Source organism: Nipponia nippon, unplaced genomic scaffold, assembly GCF_047370975.1.
Source record: "Nipponia nippon isolate SJK-2023a ecotype South Korea unplaced genomic scaffold, ASM4737097v1 scaffold_5, whole genome shotgun sequence".
Lineage (NCBI taxonomy): Eukaryota > Metazoa > Chordata > Aves > Pelecaniformes > Threskiornithidae > Nipponia > Nipponia nippon.
In genome coordinates, this window is record NW_028262369.1 from 71,757,496 (window position 1) to 71,777,418 (window position 19,923).

At 40.9% G+C, this 19,923-nt stretch overlaps 1 protein-coding gene across 1 annotated transcript in view; it reads right to left on the minus strand.

Moving 5' to 3' along the window:
* PARD3B (par-3 family cell polarity regulator beta) overlaps positions 1 to 19,923 on the minus strand; it is a 427,889-nt gene that overhangs the window by 18,156 nt on the left and 389,810 nt on the right. The window contains exon 22 of the mRNA XM_087732270.1: positions 12,666 to 12,745. Within this exon, the coding sequence (XP_087588396.1) occupies positions 12,666 to 12,745 (80 nt within the window). The remainder of the gene's footprint in view (positions 1 to 12,665; positions 12,746 to 19,923) is intronic.

The window sequence follows — 19,923 nt, forward strand, 5'->3', positions numbered from 1 at the left end:
CTGAGTTAAGATCAGTAACAAGTCTCTTCAAAGAAAAAGTCAGGTTATTCATTAAATAACCTTTCTGGATATTATTTACAGGATATTTAACAAAAAGCATTGCATTAAGGCAACATTAAGGAGGCATTATTTAAACCACAGAAAGTGCAGGGAGTGAAAAAGTGAAATTTCTCTAAGTACCAGTGACTGTCTGCCATCCTTCCCCCATGCTTTAGAATGCACGTTTAAGTCCAGGTTTCCTGGAGGCCTCTGATAGCTAGGCAAATGACTGCTATTGAAAAGCAAAATGTATTCAAGGTAAAGCAGGTGCTTAAGTGCTCTGATGGATCTGGGCCTAAAAATTCAAGTTGTAAACCCCAACTCAATTTCAACTGACTAATTGAATTGGTCTTTTTTTTTTTTTTAAATTCCCTTTCATTTCAAACCGATCTGCTCTGTGCTTTCTGCCATAAAGCGTGGTGCAGTCAGTACCGCAGCACAGCCTGCACTACGGAGCTGCTCCCGCTCGCAATTCCAGAGGGGGCTGCAGCACACCACGCAGTAAAGAGATCCTTACAGAAAATGCTCAAAACCAGCACGGGTATATTCAGGCAGCCTAAATTCAGCCTAATTCCCTAGTCAGTGAGAAACCCTGATGCCTTCAGAGACCCCTACAAAACTAATTAGAGGAGTACTAGAAGTCAAGTTAGGCAGTAAGAAACAGTACGCACAGCAAAGTCACACAGGCTTTCTGAGCGCGGCTACTGGTATGCTTAAAGCTTTTAACTGACTTTGGAAATCTTTAATTGCTGAATGTATAGCTGTAAAGTGTGTTTGCTGTTTGAGGATCTTTGGAAGAAAGACTGTTAGTATGTTCTTTCTTCTACTTGCCCCAGCTATTGTTTTGGGTAGTTGATCTCAGTTCAAGAGCATTTCACTATTACCTCTTCAAGAAAGCAAAACAAAGGGAAAAACTGTGACTATACCGTGCTTCCAAAAATACATTCTTTTTATACTGAAGACATCTCAGTTCTCAGTAAACAAATATGCCTTTTCTTTAAAGCACAGCATCTCAGATCGAGCCAAAATTCATAACAAAAATGATAAATGAGGGACCAAAAGCTGGTGACACATGGGTATGTACAACAGTACGCTAACACCTAGATCCAAGCAAAAAGCCATTCACATGGATTTTCAACTGTGAAATCCTGCTGAGATTGGTTTTGCTTGCCAGATTTTGTCATGATCTACAACGGACTGCTCTCAAAGTACTTCCCTTCACCTGGAAAACAAAGGCTATTTCTCTTCTTTAAATGAAGAGAAGTGCCAGCTACTCAATATCCAAGGACTCCCGTTGGCTCGGGGTTTTACTTGATAACCTGGGCTGGGTTTTGTTCACACATTTACTGCCCTCTCTCTCTGCCCTTGGCTGGAGCTGGCTGCCAATTTCCAAGGTGCTGTCTCAGACTATCTAATGCACAGATCCAATCTCCTTCCTGAATTACATCTGGAGTGGAACAAAAATGGCAGATAATTCACTTTCTATTAAAGTTAACACTCTCCTCCTCTCGCTTCCCACATATGTTATACAGTGGACGTGTTCGCATGTTCTGCTCTGTTTTTTCAGCTGTTGCAAGTGCATGAGCTATCAATTACTCTGAGCGCAGAGAGGACGGTGACTTGAGGAACAGCTTCCAGTTTACATGACTCCTCACCTCATTGCCACTCGAACATTTAAATGAATCTTGTTGGGCAAGAGGCCTGAAGCAGAGAGACTCCTTAGGCGCTCTCTCCCCCGCCATTTCCCCCCTCACTGAATGGTTAATCAGAGCAGAATAACTCTTTAAAACTAATATTTATTCAAACAGCTGTAGGATCCCATCTGCTCATGCAGAATAGAGCGCAGAACCAGTGGAGGCCACGCCGATACCAGACAGAAGCCAGCAGAAGGTATGAGTTCTGTCAATATCTCTATAGCCAGATTAAGTTACATTTGGCAGACAAAGTTTTTGAGTACAGCAAAGACACTACCGTTACTGTAAAGATGTGGTTAAGTTTTTAGCATATGCAGTATGGTATTTAATACATTTCCAAAATACAGCTTGCTGAAAGTCTGATTAGTGGCCTACAAAGTTTTGCTGGTGTGCTTCTGGCATATCCACAACATCTTTACCTGCGGTAAAGATCCTTAATAGCTTATGCAGATTTTCCCAAATAAGCACCAACAAAAGAACAGTATCACTGTGCATCTTGATCTTTGTTTATGCCATATTTTAAAGTGCTGTTCTAATAGAAAATTTTGTACAGGTGGTAAGTGACAAAATTAGTGCTAATTTACATAACTATTAAATGCTAGAACAATGCAATCTTTCCCATGATGGTAAAGATTCTTAAGAAAGCAGGAATTAATTTTCTCTAACAGGGTACAACAGGAGTTTAAGCTCCATGCTTGCTCTTGCAGTTACTGGTCTATAACCGCTAGTGATCTGAACATTTGCAATTCTTCAACAACCTTGAATTACATTCATTTTTAAGTCCTACTTTTACTTCACTTGTATCTGTGGTAAGATGGGATGGAGAAGAACAGAATAGAGCAGGCAAAGATATATTCCTTTTTCCAGGATCTCCAAAATACGGAGAGATTTGGACTGCAAACATTGTTGGGCAGAGTTCCCACGGAAAAAACCAAATATCCTAATCAGAGTTTATCAAATTACTACCAGACTGACCCAGACAACAAAGAAATGAAGGAATATGCTCTAACAGTGATCGCCTTTCAGTCTAAACATACTGCTGACTGCAATTGGTAGGACCACATCCATGGATTGCAGTGGTTCTGGATCAGGCTCGTACTAGCTTCTACAACATTTCTTGCAGAATGAGGTGTTACTCAACCTGGATCAACATATCCAAAGCATGATTTTCTGAAGTGTCATAGTTGAAGAGCAAATATGGACAAAGAAAGCTGGACAAAACCCCATGGAATTTAGAATACTCTCTTGATATGTGTTTAAGAGACTTCTGTGCAGAGAAATTAAATATGTCACTTATGAAATGGAAGCAGTTTGGCTGCCAATTGTATGAGCTGTGTTGAAACAGCTGCTGTAGCAACTGCTTTTACTATTAAATTCTTCAGTGATTCTCTTAATCTCAAATTAGGTACCTCTTTCCTTTAATCGCTGGTTTTTAACCCCTCTCCTCACAAGGCAGGGTTTCACCAAGGATAACAATCACAAACAACTGCAGGTCTGCTTAAAGCACTGCCCTTGTGTTTCTCTATGGCTCTCATCTCCCCCGCCCTGTTTCTTATTTCTCGGTGGGTGGCACGCTGAGAGCTCATGACTCTGTCCCCTATGTGTTTGTAACAGAACACAGAACTGTATTTGAGTTCTTAAGATTTCACAGCCTGTCATTACCTTACAGCATGCAATTAAGACTGTCCACATACAATTCACTTTCCTACTTTATCATCATAATCTCTTTTCCTCTTTCATAAACGTGTATACAAGAATACCTGTAACTGACTCACTTAAATGGCTTGCTATTAGAAGCCTGAAACTTGCCACCGTGACAGTGCAACTTCCTTGTTCTTTTTAACAGCTTTCCTGTTTTTTTCTGAACCTGCTTTGCAAAGATTGGATGAAGGTAAGGGAACTGGATGGATTACAGAAAACCAACCGCAGTCTGCCTCTGAGAGATGGGTGCCATCGCAAAGCTGCTGTCTGCTTACACGAACCTAGCTGAGCCGTGACAGAACATACAGTAGGTTCATGCACAATGCTGTGAGAGCTGCAGGAAGCTCGCTCAAAAGATCCTGATCCAACATCCTCAAAAATCCTATGTATTTACACCCGATGCTGTTGGCTTCCTACGTTTCTCCTTTTTTAGCTGTTTTTAAAGCATGTTCACTGACAACGGTCTTTCAGCCACACCTCCAGACCCATTCGTCAAGAGAAAGCCAAAGCCAAGAACCGCAGTGGAGTTGTCTTATTTTAAAATGAACTTTCTCACAGAAAGAAAAACTTATTTCCTCACTTTTGCAGCCTAGAGTCCCTACTTTTTATCAGTTCTGATTTATAACCCAACAGAAGCAGCAACATTTTTGTTCCAAATATCCATACCTATAAAGCAGCCAGCTGAGCTTCCCTGCCTATTGGTCTCTTGAGCAATTTCAATATCCATCTCAACAATGCAAAGGACGTATTTGCATTTTGTAGCACCCGTCTCATTCCCCAGGTTTCACTCAGCACATTGCTCTGTCGATGCATTCTATGGGACATATGCTTTTGTTTTTTTATTTGATCTTCTTCTTTTTAATTTGCATTCAACTTATCTTTTTTCCACAGATCCTTCATCTCAACCTAACCATTTTGCACGGACACTTCTTTCTTTCATTAATATTTTGTTCCCTAACATTCGTTTTGTTCTTTTACTCACTGGAGGCATAGCTAATACAGCTTTCTTTTCTGAGGCAACGTCTCCACAATTTCATTAAATGTTATAGTATTAATTCAAGCCCTTTTGTTCAAAGGCAATATTTTCCTCTCTCTCTTGTATTTTTAATATAGTATAGTATTTTTTATTTACTCCAGCTAGTATCTCCTTGCAAAAAGACTGGCTGTTTAGTTTCAAAATATTAATTGACTTTTAAACTATTCCATATTGCATTAACTGTATTTTCGCTATGAGGAGTTGACTGACTTATTAGAAAAATTGACAAAACCCATCCCTATCTGCCTCCTTCTACGCTTCCAAAGTATTCTTCTGGGACATCTGGTTTTTAGTGTTTTTTTTCAAGCTATGTCCCAGTTGTTGCAGACATTTTCTTTGCTCAATTTTCTTTAGTTATTCCCATGGAAATTATAGAAGTGGCCTCCCAGCCGCAATCCATGATGTGATGTCATGAACCTTGACCTTTCTGACTTTCTAAAGTATACTTCTTCAGTATTAAGACTTAATTTGGCTTGGATAGAGGCATCCTGTTCATTTCAACTGATATTTCTATTTTATTAGAAAGCTGGAGGTATGTTTTGCAACCAAATCTCCTTCCTTTTGAATTCAACTTAGAGATTTCTGTAATTGTGATCCTGTTTACAGTTTTCTTTCCTCCTTTCAGCCAAGTCTTAGAGAAAGACACAAGACACATGACCATTTTTTGAAACGTCTACAGTACACTGGCCCTTTCCTACCTGCTCTGCTTTTAATGTCCAAGACTCTCCCTGTAGAAGGTATACACAGGTTATTTATGAACTCTGCATGTTTTTGGGCAAATGTGTTTTGACACCATACACAAAAAAAAGCCTTCAGACTTCCCATATGGCACTGAGGTGATATTAGTACCACGGCACACTGCAGCAGAGTAACCGAAACTGAGATAAACCAGAACAAGTTGCAAGAGAGCACTTCCAGCTTTCTCCTGCATGGACGTATCACAGATCCGGTGTCCCGCTTTGGATTTGGACTCTGTCCTTCTTGAAATACAGTGACTTTCCTGACATCTCAGAGGCACTGGGCAGTTTCCACAGCAATCAGTTTTATTACCTTGCGGAGTTAAGTAAAGTTAGCTAAGCAAATCTTAAACTGTTTAATATTGGATTTAAGCTAATCTTTTAATGAGCACATCAGCTTGGTTCCCAATCTTGTGCTCTTGCATGTGAGAATGATCTTTTTTCTTTGCCTGTATTTCATCTTGGCTGGTTTATTGCAACATATCTTGGAGGTCCTTGAGTAGGACCAGTATTTCCATCAAAACTCATTCTGAATTCATCTGCCAGGACTTAAAACCCAAGTAAAACCATACACATATTTCATTTATAATGAGATCACCACATTGGTAGATACAGACAGATAAGATTTTGCTGCATTTTCAATGAAAGTACAGCTGTCAAGATAAAAATCATATTTAAAAAATATCCCTGAGTTACTGATATTACTTTAGATGATTAAAACAGAAGAGAAAGTTAATAATCAAGTATACCGTAGAATATACTGTTTGAATATTATTTATATTTCACATGACTAGGATGATGAAATTAAGTGGGCCATTCATTTTTGCGCTCTACTTAGTTCTAATCCTATTTAAGACTCCAAATTATCAAGTCTTCTTAGTTTTGCAGTTACATCAGGGGAATATTGAAAAAAATATGGTTTACATTGAAAATTAAAAAAGACCACTCACAACTGGTTCTGAAATCTTTCTCTTGACTCTCTTAATTTTAATCAATATGATAAATGGGGGAGACACAGACTTTTTTCAGCTACCTGAAACTACAAAATATTTTCCCATCACCCTGCCCTTCACTATTTTGCACCACTTTAGAGGGAAAATCTGGGCATTACTAAAAATATTGTGTATTATATTATGCACCAAAAGTTAACAGGTTTGCTTTGTAACTGTATAGGTCCAGTAACGTGGTTTCACTGACAGACTCTGACTTTGGTGATTCTGGACTGGGTTGATAAGTCATTTCACTGCCATTGAAGTTTTGGCAACACGCCCCCCCCCCTCCCCCCCCCATTTATGAAAATATATCTGCAGATGCTCTTTTGAACCAGGTGAACGATGCTCCAATTTAAACAGTGCTACAAGGCAGCAACGGCATCCCTGCAACACCCGCAGCCTGCATCAGCATTGCCACCCTCTGCCTGCCATAAAGCACAATTTTGGGCTAAAAAAAAGAAGAAAAAAGCAAATTCAGCAGAGTCATGTAACTAAGTCAACTGAAGAGAGGAACAGTGGAAAATTGAGAGGCGGATTGTTGCTAAGAAGTGGCTGAGCACCTGGAAGACAGCTTGGCAGAACAGCAGCAGTATTGTGGGACAGAGCAACGCTGTCACTGTTACAGAGAACCACTGTGCCTCCGCATGGCACTTGTCAGTGCAAATGGGTCAACTCCAAAAAACAACCAGCACATCACATCCCTCAGCTGATGGCTATAACCATGACTGCACTGCTGGGTCAATGATGTGTAACATACTGTCGGATATCAAGGAGGAATGTAAATGAAGTATATAAAATGATAAGGGGGATAGATTTTTTGCAATGTAGGACAGAACAAGTTAAATCAAAGTGATTTAAAGCAAAAAAAATAATTGTGATTTAAACCAACGAGCAGGGAATTTTGCTTTAAATAATTGATTTTAAACCTTGCTTTTTCATCTGTGCTCCTTGGTTAGTCAATTCCCATAGGCTGGAAATGCTCTGACAAGTTGATTTGCAGCTAATTATAGTCTGCACTAAAATTGTGATTTCTTTTTTGTTAACCAGGAGAATACACTATATACATATTTAAGTAATGTCAGTATATTAATTTCAGATTATGCTAGACAATGGTGAATGATGACTCTTGTTTAATAGACAATTAACAACTTCTCGTGATTTGTGTCAAGTCACTTTCTGATGACGTTTTTGGGATTCAATTAAATTGCAGAAATCCTGCATTTTGAAATAAACTTTGTTAGTAAAATAAAGGCAAAAACACTCAAGCGCAAGACAAAGCTAATAAAAGCTGCTAAGTAATCCATTCCTTCTGTTTGAGGAACCTTATCTCTTCATGACATAGGTGTTACAGAAACTTGGCTTTTGATCCAGAGAGTCGGAAATGTTTTTGACTCAACTCTAGAGGCTACCTCAAATTGACTGCATGGAGACTCTGGCCCCTTGAGTCAATGCTGTTTTCATGCTCTACAGTGTAAGACCTAAGTGCTCAATCTTTTTAATTTATTGAAAGGGAGGTTGAAGGATAACATAAATGGTCACTGCATAGAAATACTGAAGGGGAGGCATTTTGCAGGCTTGGATCTTCAAATCCAGCAGAGAAAATATTTACCATAGTACCTAGAAATTGAAATTGGGTAATTTCAGACTTATGAAAAGAAAAAGGCATATTCTTTTTAAACAGTAACATAATTAACCTCTGAAGAATGTAATGTATTCTCCACAACGTGACATTTTAATTCTAGGTTAGATGCTTTTGTAAATACATTTATAAAAGTAATGTGATGGATCAAAATTGAAATTTAGTTTGATGCAGAAATGTAGAAGGTCTTGGAGGGCTCATGTAAGGTGACTAAAATTGTCCTTTCTGGTTTCATACCTAGAAATGGAGGATATGCTGTTTTTTGCTACTGCCTTAAGAAGTGCAAGTTGCATGGTCAACCTGAAGAGAAGCTTCCAGCATGGCAATACTATGTGCTGCCACTGTACTGAAAGACTAGCTCCTTAATACATTTGCAAGTTTCCCAGTTTTAAGATGCATTTAAGACACATAATCCTGTGAACCAATTATTAGTTTGCTCAGCGGTCTCCTCCCCGCCACAGCAATACAGCTGAACTCATCTACACAGCCTCAACTCATTTTTCCATGCCAGCAGTTATTTTCTAATGCTCTCACTGCCTTTCCAGCCCCACCCCTTTTCGCCACAAAAATGCATCTTTTTCAATAATACGAGGATTCCAGAGAAAGTTTGGAGTATTAGCTTTGCTTTGGAATCAGCATTTCTTACCAGGAAGACGGCTGAGTTTTCTGATCTACACTCACCATGTCACCAGTGTCCCGCCTCAGTGTCTGATAGTCAGCTTTTGGTTACAGCCAGCTTCTCCACCAACACAGAAAAGAACATGTCCTCGAACACGAGATTTCTCCAAACAAGGCTGCCACTGGCAAGACTGTGATTTACATTAAGACAGACTTCCATAAAAGCAAGCTCAAAAATAAAACTATGAACAAACAGAGCAGCTTCAGCTTCATATCTGTTCCATAGCTCCATCCGGAAAATATTCTGGATTACACCAAGAAAACAGGATTAAAAATAGCTTAAAAAAATGTTTTTCTGGCTCCCACACCCTTGCCCTGCTCCTCTCCCCAAAAGAAGAGGCTAAGAGGTATAAGAATAAAGCCGTTCTCCTGCTAAGCAGGAGGATTTAACATTGCTTAATACTACTACTCGGCACTACCTAGCCGTAGCCCCAGGGCAACATGTAAGGATTGAGTGCAAAGAACTGTATCTCTCTTGCAAAGCCTTCCATTCTGTCTTTCCCACTTTGCTGCTTTTCTGTGGACAGAACAGCACAATGCAGTGCGAGATGAAGACCTGCCACTCTTCTGCCACAGCCACTTATCATCTAATTCAGATATTTGCCTCTGTAGACATTTCCAAACCAAGTCTACAGACTGGCATTATTTTACCTAGAAACTTAACTACCTAACTTAGCTGGCCACTCATTAAGCCAGTCACATACAAAGCCTTCCTCCAAAGGCTGCTGCCTCCTGTTTTCAGCTTTTAATTAAAAATGTAACCTTACACAGGAACAGATCCTCCACTCAAAGGCAAAAAGGGCGTCACTGAGCTCAGTGAGACTGGGACACTAGATTTGCTGCTGCATCGACTGAAAAGGCAAGCACGCTTGACACAGCTGAATTGCTCAGATAGAGTTAATACAGACTTATATCACCTGAATTTGGCCATTTGGCTCAGCTTCAAAGACAGAAAAATACAAAACAAAGGGGCAAAGCAGCAATGATATTTCAAAGCTTAGATTTTTACAACCCAGCAGCAGATACGTTTGGATGCTGCTGGCAACGTGACTTCCCCTTCATGCAGGATGCGTGCCTTTGCATGAGAACGGGGTAGTGTCTTAGGGGCACCAGACATTCATAAAGCTATTTGGCAGGTGATCATTCCTCCTTCTTGCCCAGTGGGGAGGAAAACTAAAGCTCTCTTACTCAATTTGTCCATGTCCACACGCATTGGCATGACTCCTGCTGGCTTCCAGGTAAGCAAAACAGTTTCCCTGTTACTCTTGACATAGCAGAGATCCCCTCCTCCCCTCTCATTCAGTAAAACTGGCTGCAGTCCGAGCGCTTTCCTCTCTTTCCTTGTGTTGTGCCACACCAGAGCAGCAGGCAAAGGTCATATCCTCCTGGACTCAACACAATATTGCAATAAGAATCTGCTTCCCAGAATCTACAACCCTCATCTGAAGCCTCTTTAAGTATCTCTTATTAAACTGGACTTAAACAGCTAAGTATGCAGACAATTATATACCACATCCATACCAAACGCGGCTCAGTGGTTTAACCAAGGTGAGGACAGGGACAAGACAAGGGCAGGAAACCATGAACTAATACTAGAATGCTGGGGAGAAGAAAGCTGCTCTTTGAGGAAATACTACCTCTGTATTTCTTTCTACCTTCTTATTTCTTTTTTTTTTTAATAATGCTGTCTCCATTACAGTAGTATTCACGGATCCTCCACTGAGAATAGGTTGGCAAATGGGTGGTTTTTACCTGGATTCTTCCATACTCCTGGGCAGTCAGCCATGAGAACAAAAGAAATCACTCATTTCCATTAGTGGCTGGCAATGAGACTGCATCCTCTTCTTCTGGATTTAGACTTTACTGTAGCAATCTAGTCATTTGTGACTGCCAGGGCTTAATTACTGCAGTAACATGAAACTGCAAAACTTAGAAAACCTAAGTATAAAAGGCAGCAGCCAACTGCTGGACTGCAGGCACACCCAAGGCTGCGCTGTCCCAAAGCTCTGCTCCTGCCGGGGTGGAAACCCTCTGGAGATGCAGCAATGGCACGGCCTGTGTGCGGCAGCGTGAGCGTTTGGGTCAGGAAGCACACGCGACCCCGCTGAAGTGCAGGCCCTCTCGCTCTCCAGCATTATCTTCTTAGGCACTGAGAGAAATGACACTCTCCACACCGATCTCCAAAAGCTTATTGAATGTTTGGGTGACTTCCTAACTGGTGAATCCCAGCCAGCTAAATACTCAATCCCGTCATAAGAGCTGGAGAGTCATGCTTCCAGAAAGTTGAATGGAGGTTTTCAGAAGAACACTGTGAGATTCATGATCTGATTCAGACAGACGTACTTTTAAAAAACAAAACAAAACAACAACACAACACAAAAATGCAGGGTGCAGAGGTGAGCAGTACACACACCTCGGGGATGTGCCGAGGATGCAGTGGGTTTGAAAAGGAACGGGATAGAAGGAATACAGAGAACACTGCTGCATAAAGCAAGGGCATGTCGGCATCTGCAGCGCTGTGCTCAGTTCCAGTCACCCTCGGTCAAAAGGAATACCGGTGAAATAAAAACAATTCAGGGTGACAGAAGTTACTTCACCGGGAAATTTCCATTTTATAAAGATTGGATAAATAAGGTTGATGAGCTTGAAGGGAAAATGAATAAAAGGAGACATGATACAGGAAAACAAAAATTGCTGTAGAGAGTTACACTGGGCACCAATTGCTAATTTATTCTTGTAATTCACAAGGAAGTACTCAACAAAATTGAAGTTTAAAATAGATAAAAAAGAGTGTGCATAATTAAACTACACCTAACTAACCTGCAAAAATCACTGCTAAAAACATGACAGGAAACATGAGTGTTGGAGGACTATGGAAAAAGATGGCTATTTACCCAGGAGAGTAAGAATATCCAGTCAGTCAGGAAATACATAGAGGACACACTGCTGGAAAGCAGGATTCTGTTAGAAAAGCCTGTTACTGCACAGGACGAATTTCCAAAACGATGGCTGACACAAATGTCGTTTGAAGGCAGTAACTAAACTACAGACACATCCTTGGGTTTTAGAAACCACGTACATTAAAAATGCCTACAAATATCCAACAATGTCCTGTAAGACAGCCTTTATATATCGGTTTCCAAAAGTAACAAATTCTTTGTATTTTCATCTGGAATGGGACACAGCATTACATATTTATCAATCAGTCTCTCCAGTGACACCTTTGAATGTAAATAGCTCAGTGGAAAAAGAAAATGAAGGAAAAAGAAACCATTCACTGATTTCCTAAATGCCAGCACTACTTCACAACAAAGAATCTCTTGCTTGTAAATAGCTATTTTTGCTTCACTTTTACAAATTATCTTGCTTGTAGGCCCAAGGAGTGGACTGGGCAACCCCCCGCAGGTCTTTCCCAGCCCTCTAATTCTAAAGGGGGAATATTTTCTATTTTTGTTTTCCTCCCGCTGCTTCCCACTATCTCTTCTAGCATCCTCTCGCTCCCCTTTCTGGCTTGCTAAATCTTACACTCCGCTATTAGAACTCCCATAGAAACGGGACTGAAATCTCTGAAATGCTTCCTTTTTGTTATGCCCCACTGCTTTCAGACTAGAATTACTCTTCATTGAGTTGATAAGGATTAAAAATTAAAAAAAGCCCTCAGAGGATTCACTCTCATTTCCACAGCGTTCAGTTAAAGCACAGAGATGCTCTGCTGGAATAGGACTGCTAGTCAGACGGTCTTTGCAGCAACAGTGGGACTTCAGTAGCTGTGGCTGCTGTAGCGGAGGCTTTCTACAGCAGTACTCTATCAATGCCAGCTAGGATTATATCACTATAAACTCAGTCATTTATGCTCTGCTATGACCTGTTATAACTCTTGCAGAGCCAGCTTCCTCAATGTCATGTTCTCTACCTGTGGATCATGACTCTTGCTGACATGTTCAATGAGAGACCTTTTTTTTTAAAATTCGAAAGTCCAAATTAATAGTACAGTTATAAAGATGGCACTAAATCAGCAGCAAAAGGTGACAAGACAAAACTGCAAAATTATCTCTCATGTCAGAGCTGGACATCAGCTGTGGGCTGATTTCCCCACCCATCGGAGGGAGGGTGAATCAGAGTCTCTGTGTATGAAGCTCAGTGCTGTACCTGGGTAAGGATGCATACTGCCTTTCCATCCCCTCGAAGTGGAGATTGTATGAGCTCCCATCTGGACCTTTTCCAGGCACCTGTGGAGAAGAGAGTAATTAGAGATGAAGATCAATTATGCAGCCCAGCTACTAACAATGCATCTCAAAACGATAAGCGGAGAACACATGATGCTGCAACATGCCAAAATCAACAAAAGAAAGGCAGGGGCTCAAAGAAGCTCCAAATCCCGTACATAATCTTATCACTGCTAACAAGAAAGGCTTCCGTATCAAAGAACTGTTTAGAACAGGTACAATCTTCAGAGCCTTTTCCTTGTCTGCATGCTAGCCGGGATACTCTCTCTCCTTCCCTGGCTGACCTTCCTCCTAGAATTCAGTAACATGAGGACGTAATCTAATTAAGCACACCCCTTCTGATTCCAGTGGCTTAACTACTTGAATCAAAGCTAGCATCTTAGTACCAAGTTTGCCATTTTTTCTCCACTTGTGTGTTTTGCTCAAGTATAAAACGTGATATAAACAGGCTTTGCTTTCATTCTTAACACAAATCCAGAAACTTTCCCTAATGCCGCTGCAAAGCTAAGTATCCAGCTGGGAGTTAAGTGCATTTATCATGCTCTGGTACCATTTCAAAAGTGAAGCATTAGTGCACTCAGTCAAAATGCCAGCTTGCTACTTGGTTTGTTTTCAAGATGGCAACTGGAGTTGGCTGGAGAGCACAATTCTATCAGGAAGGCTCCAACTGGGGTACAAAACGGTGAACTTCAATGCTTTTAGCACACAGGAGCTCTCCCAATTTCACTCACTCAATGCCTGCTGATGGCCCAAAGTGTTAAGAGCCTTGTTAAAATGGAGCTATTAGTCTTTTCCTCCATAAATGCAGGAGGCTCTGACTGCCTTCAATGTTTCCTACATTAGTATGTATTCCTATTTCGGTGCTGCTAGAATCAGCAGTTTTATAAAGCAATATACTAAGAGGCCATTTAAAATCCCCTTCCCCTTTTTACAGATTAATAGCAGAAAGGAAGATTTAATGCCTTTTCAAACATTTTTAACAATTCATTAAAAAGAAAAGAATAAATCACACCAAGCTTTTGGCAAATGCCTGATTATGAAAAGAGAAAACAAACAAAAATTAACATGGTTTTCACATTCTACAGGTTAGAATACATTTCTGTCAGTCCTGTAATTTATGCACAATACGCCGTTTTCACTGAAGAGACGTATAAGCTTCTACAATGGGAAAGGTTTAAGTCTTACCTACCTTTACATAGCATTTCTGTGCACAATCTCTTGTGGACCCATCACTTAAGCCAAATCCAATGCAAAGAAAGGTACTATCCCTTGGAGCTACTGGGCAAGCGTAGAAATTATTCTAGACAAATACTGTTATGCACCTTGCCACTCACTAAACATCCAAGATACCCATAAGTGAAAAAAAATATTTAGGACAGGCCTCTTGCTAACTCCCCTTTATCTAACTCCAAACAGAAAGGAGTCCTTGCGGAACTGATGGCCACAAGAAATAACCACCTCTGATTTGAAATGACCCATGCTTCAGCAGTGCCTGACTTTGGACGGGCAAAAAATAACAATTGCCCTACATTTCAAAAAGAGGGCAGTAGGCTAAATGGATCATTCATTCATTTTTTCCACCAGAAAAAGTGACATGTAGAGGGAATTTATAAAGATAGAGTCACTTAGGCAGCAAGTCACAGCCACTTTGGCTGTTCTTACACTGCTAATTCAATCAGTTTGATAATTTCCATTAATTCACCAGGTATACCAGTGAGAGAAGAGCCTCCAGATTTCTGCTGGTTTGTGAAGAAGAATGAGGGGAAATGAATGTATCATTTGGTTCGCTCGGCACAAAAGCCACGTAGAGTACGGTCTACCTGTGTGGCCGTAGATAGGCTATTAATTATGTGCAGCGGCAAGATGTTTATGAGCTAAAGGATGCGCCTGGTAACTCTGTGCATTCGCAAGCCTGTGCAAGTTTCCTGGTGATCACTCTCACACCTAGCAGGAGTAACAGCAGCCAGTCAATGTGCAATAACATGAACAGATTCAGAATTGAGCCAGCATTGAGCAGTGATCCCAAAACTTATACCAGTCACCAGAAAGTAAAAAATATTTACATCGCAAGGCCTTTTTGCAGCCTGCAAACACCCCTTTTCAGATGGTTTCCTACAGACCAAATAGAAGGCGATACCCCCCGCCAGGTCTGTTTGTATATATGATTTGAGAGACAGTTGCCATAGAAACACCCTGGCGGTGGATACACAATTTTGCTAATTTGGATCCATCGAGCAGCTGAGTCTCCACACCCTATATAAAACCCCCGACGCACTGGAAAAGCATGCTCTGGCTCTGCACAGCTAATTAAAGACTCAGCCATTTCTTCTCCTTTCCCTTCTCTATCTGTCCACGCAACAGTAAAAACATATCATCACTCAGCCACCAGCAAAATGGTGCCTGGAATAAAATACTACCCCAATGAAGAGAGAAACTGCGAAAATGGAAACACCTCCCTCGTAAAAGTTATTTATGTTTCAGAGAGAGTCAAAGCAAAGGGTTCCTTGCTGTCTTTTACAACAAACTAAGCTAAAAATCGGTGTGAAAGGTACTAATTAACAAGATCAAAATACTCCAGCTTCTCCTCCTTCCCTGAAGCAGGACGTACGCAGCTGGCCCTCGGTACAGGTGCGGAAGTTTTAATCGCATAGCTAACAATCACAAAATACTTTGGCGAGCAAACAATAACCTTAATAAAAAGGATTAAAACCTGAAGTCCTATCAAAGCCAAATGGACGCTGACCACGAGGCAACCTGCGAGGCGCAGGAGTTGACAGAAGTTGCATTACTTAGCTGAGTCTGTATTGGAGGTGGCTGGAAGAGCTTTTGAGACCAAGATCTCAATCAGTAAAGAGAGAACACGACCGCAGATGAAATACACATTTCACAAATGTATGGTAATGAACAACAGAAAGAATGATCCAAAACATGCTCCTGTATTTTTAGGGTTTCAATTAACGACATCAACTTAAATAAGAGCCATCATTATGAAGAGATCATCTCTTAGTCTAGAGCGGCCTCAACTAACAAGCAAAACATGAATATGCAAAAATAACGGGGTAGAGATAAACACAGAAACAGCCATCATCCCATCAGTGCAATTAAAAGAGCAGCATGCTTAAACTGAGGAAAGGAAATGCTATCTTTATCAAAAAACCAACAACAAACAATTCAGGAAACTTAACTGTTGCAAAGTATCAGTATGGCCAAGCCCTTTGTAGAACGGAAAATGAATAAACTGGATATGCATATGAATCAAAACAACTAGCATCAGGTTAGCAGAAGACAGTAAAGCCTTTGACAGGTTGAAGAGAGTAAAGCCTCAAAGAGTCAGCCATTCCCTGAAAGGGAGAGCTGGCAGAAACCTCTGTACCAGCAGGTTATTCTCTTAATCGCCCCTTTGGGAATCCTGATGAATTCTCTGAAGCATGCAGCAGCGGCCACACTTGGAGACAAGGTACCAGGCAAATGGGCAAGACATTACATCCATATAGCTCAATGCCATATGACTCATGGTCAGGATTTTCTGTGTGCCAGAAAGGCATTTTTTCTACATAGCTAGTAACATTTTTGTTGTTCAGGTCTCTTTTTTTTTTTTTAACCAATAATTTCCATTAGCAAACAAGATTTCACGATAGAAATACGTCACTTCAGAAAAAACCCTATGACACCTCTGCATCTTTAATTAAACCCCTGCCAGTCCCCAGCGGCAGAACCTGGCTGGGGGATGCGCAGACTGGAGACCTGCGTGGGCACTGCGTGCTGCTCTCCTCTCTCTAAGTCCACAGCCCTCAGCAGGGGACCAACGTGAAGGGCCAAAAGGCAGAGAAGAACGAGCGCAGGCTGAGGCTCCCTCCACTTCCTTGCACAAATGGAATCCACATTTGTTTCAAGACAGAAAACTGTAGAAGGATTCATTGTTTCACGTTTCCCATGCAGATCCAAACCAGACAGAAAGGGAAAGCAACTGTAAAGAAAAAGAGAAAGCAAAAGCGGTGCAGGTGTCAGTGCAAGCTATGTCCCTAGCAAATACAGTAACTGCAGGGCACCTTGAGGAGTCTTCCAATACACGAAAGAGAGAATCTAGCAGCAAATATCTCTAATCTGCCAATTCACCCTAGGAAAACTTCCCAGGAAAAAAATAAAAAAGGTGATGTGAACACGCACATGTAAATCAAGCCAGAAACAAATATCTTAGAGCATTCAAATAATTGCAAATAAATTATAAGGCATAAATAGAGAATACCTGCAGGCAGGTATCTTGAAATAAGTCTAGGATTTGCCTACAGGAAAATTCTGGGGCTGCAGAAGAACAATGCTTTAAGAGCAGAGAAAGGATTTACTTCATCCTGAAGCTTGAAACTACCTTTAAAACTGTGCAGAAAAGAGCAAGAGGCCATGTTTTTTCCCAGGAGACACTGCATTTCATCCCTCCTCACCTGCCTTTCACTGCCTTCCTCCTGGAGCATTTGTTAAAAGCTAAAAGACTAGCTGCTAGCAGGAAAGCCTCTCTTGCCCTTTTCATATGGATCAAGGTGTTTGGGACAGGAGACCCATTGCAGTATGAACAATAACAACTATAGTGATCTCTTTTAAAGTTTAAGCTTCGTGAAGCCAGAATCAACTTTTTCTTGTGCATTCACACACAGCTCAAGGTGAGAGCTACCACGCTGCAAATGGAAGCCAGCAGCAACTCCCTGCCCCTAGCAGCGGAGACACATTGGGCAGGACAGTGTGTTTTCGCCTGGGAGTCTACCTCCTCTCACAAATTCCCACCTGAGCTACTCGAGCTCCCTGCTCCAGGTCCATCCCATCTTGGGCAGGCTGAAGACCCAAGACCTTGGGTACTGCTCATAAGGTAAAGAACGATGCAGAGACATTTTCAGGGTGGCTGTCTCAGAAAGCTGCAGTCACCATTCCTTCTCCTACAGGTATTTTATTTAAAGCTGCGCATCGAAAACTTTGATCATCTTTGCAGAGATCAGTTTGCTAAAAAATTTGTTTAAAGCTTCTTAACTAGCTATAGAAAACCCAGAGCTCAGAGTCGGAAGTTTCACACTCTTAAAAAGGAAAATACACAGTGGGTGTTGCATTCAGGCTTATTCATTTTTCACTTAGAGGCGAAACATCTCCTTTGCCCTTTTAGTTTTTCTTTTTAACCCTTTGTTTTCCCCACTGCTGAACAATAAGCCTCCTCCAAACATTTCAATTATCATTAAGATCAGAAAGAAAATGAGGAGTGTGTTCTGCCCACTAGATAAACGGCAAGAGCATAACTTCATCAAGGCTGATGTGATTTTAGCTACACATTTGTGAACCGAGTGCAAAACACTGCTCACTCCACTTGAGTCGTGCCTGACTTACTTAAAATTATGTGAGATCAGGAAGAGCCTATGAAGACAGAAGTCCTGGGACTCCTAACTTTTTCACTTATTCACTGTGTACGCTCAGGAAAGTCACTTGAGCTTGTGTACTGTGGTTTTCTCCCCATAAAAAATGGTGTGATACTACCATTGTATTTTGTATGACTGACATGCGCTGTAAGACAGGAGCCATCCTAGAAAGGCTGCAGAGTGAGGCATGTGCTCTGCCATCACTCAAGTGCTTTGAAAATGCCACCCAGTTCTGCTTTTTGCCTGGAAGTCTGTGTATAAACATGGCACATAGAACTGCTACATTGCTTAGTACATTTTTCAATAGTCTTGTGATCATCTGTTAAAGGACTTGATTCAGATGCTGGTTTGACCTCTGTTCTCAAAGCTCTTCTTTTGTCTGTGAGCGTTTCTAATCACATGGGTTGAGATTCAGCATGCCAAAAAGAGCCGTGGTATAACGGAATTTGCCCCTTAACCTTCAGGTCTCCCCTCTGCTGAGACACAGTTGGTTTTTGTTTTCAATTAAGTGAAAACTGAAGAAAAACTGAGAGAGGTAAAAGTGGATTTGTTCCCCACCCCGGTCTCAATGTTTCATACACAGGTGAAGCACCAAAATTCACCCATTTTATTTTTTGCATTTCAGCAGTCTGCCTGGTTCTAGGGACTGCAAGTGCAATTTAAATGCACAGTTTGACTCGCTAACACTTTCTTTAGCTGTTAAAACAGAGGTGGGCTATGTAAGGCAGTGAACTGGATGTTCCATGTGAAATGGAGGAAGTTGATTGAAGGGGCCTTCTTAATTCCTTACTGCCGTGATATCCTAATTATCCCACCCTCCAAGACCTCCAGCATTTCCACAGAAAACATGTTTTCCTCCATCCAGCTTTTTTATGTTTTGCATCAAAAGGTAAAAATTAAAAATTCTACCAGTGTCCACAATTCAAAAGAATTTTCCTGATGTTTTCCTTACATACACAAAGAGGGATGTATTTTGCTTTCCTGGTTGTGCAATGAAAGTTGAAACAGTGATTTTGCGTTATTATAACACTCATCATTTCTCCCTCTAATTTGGATGGTTTTTAATAAAGCTCCATTGATTCCACTGAAAGAAATCCCTCCTGGCAAAAGCAGAACACACACGCTGATTGCTAAATATGCAGCAATTATCATATTCAGCAGCACACTTTAATATCTTATTTATAGATGTATCTATCTATAATTTGCTTTAATTAAGTTGCATTGATTTTAATGACAGAAGCAGTCCTCAAAGAAGCGTCTAATGTTACACGAGCCCATCAGTACTGCTGTACCATTGTTTGGATATAAGACAGCACCTTTAATACTTCTTTTTGATATTCTTACTGGTGCTTTTCTTCACTAAGTGGCTGCACTGGCAAACCAAGATGAAGTTCCATGGGAACTCTCACAACCACCTCCACCACTGGAGAGAAAGCACTTTCAACTTCCCTGTTACAAACTTGCTCATGGGACAGTTTTCAAGAATAAGGAAGGAAGTAGCATCTTCCAGCAGGTCCTGAAGAAACCTTGCGTTCCTGTTCCCACTCCATTTTACAGACATCGTGGGAGTATAATTGCTAGAGGTTCTCAAATCATGGTCTGATGCCTTCAAAGTTTGTTTTGGGTAGTCTGGCAACTAATTTAAACTTTTCTATTTTCTTGTCAACAGAAAATACAGGGTAAATAATTTGGGAAGGTGAATCAACAGATGCCTATAGGTGCCTGTTCACAGCCCAATCACCAAGTCATGATCTCGTTGACTCTTAAGGTTCTGTTTTCTGGGCTCAG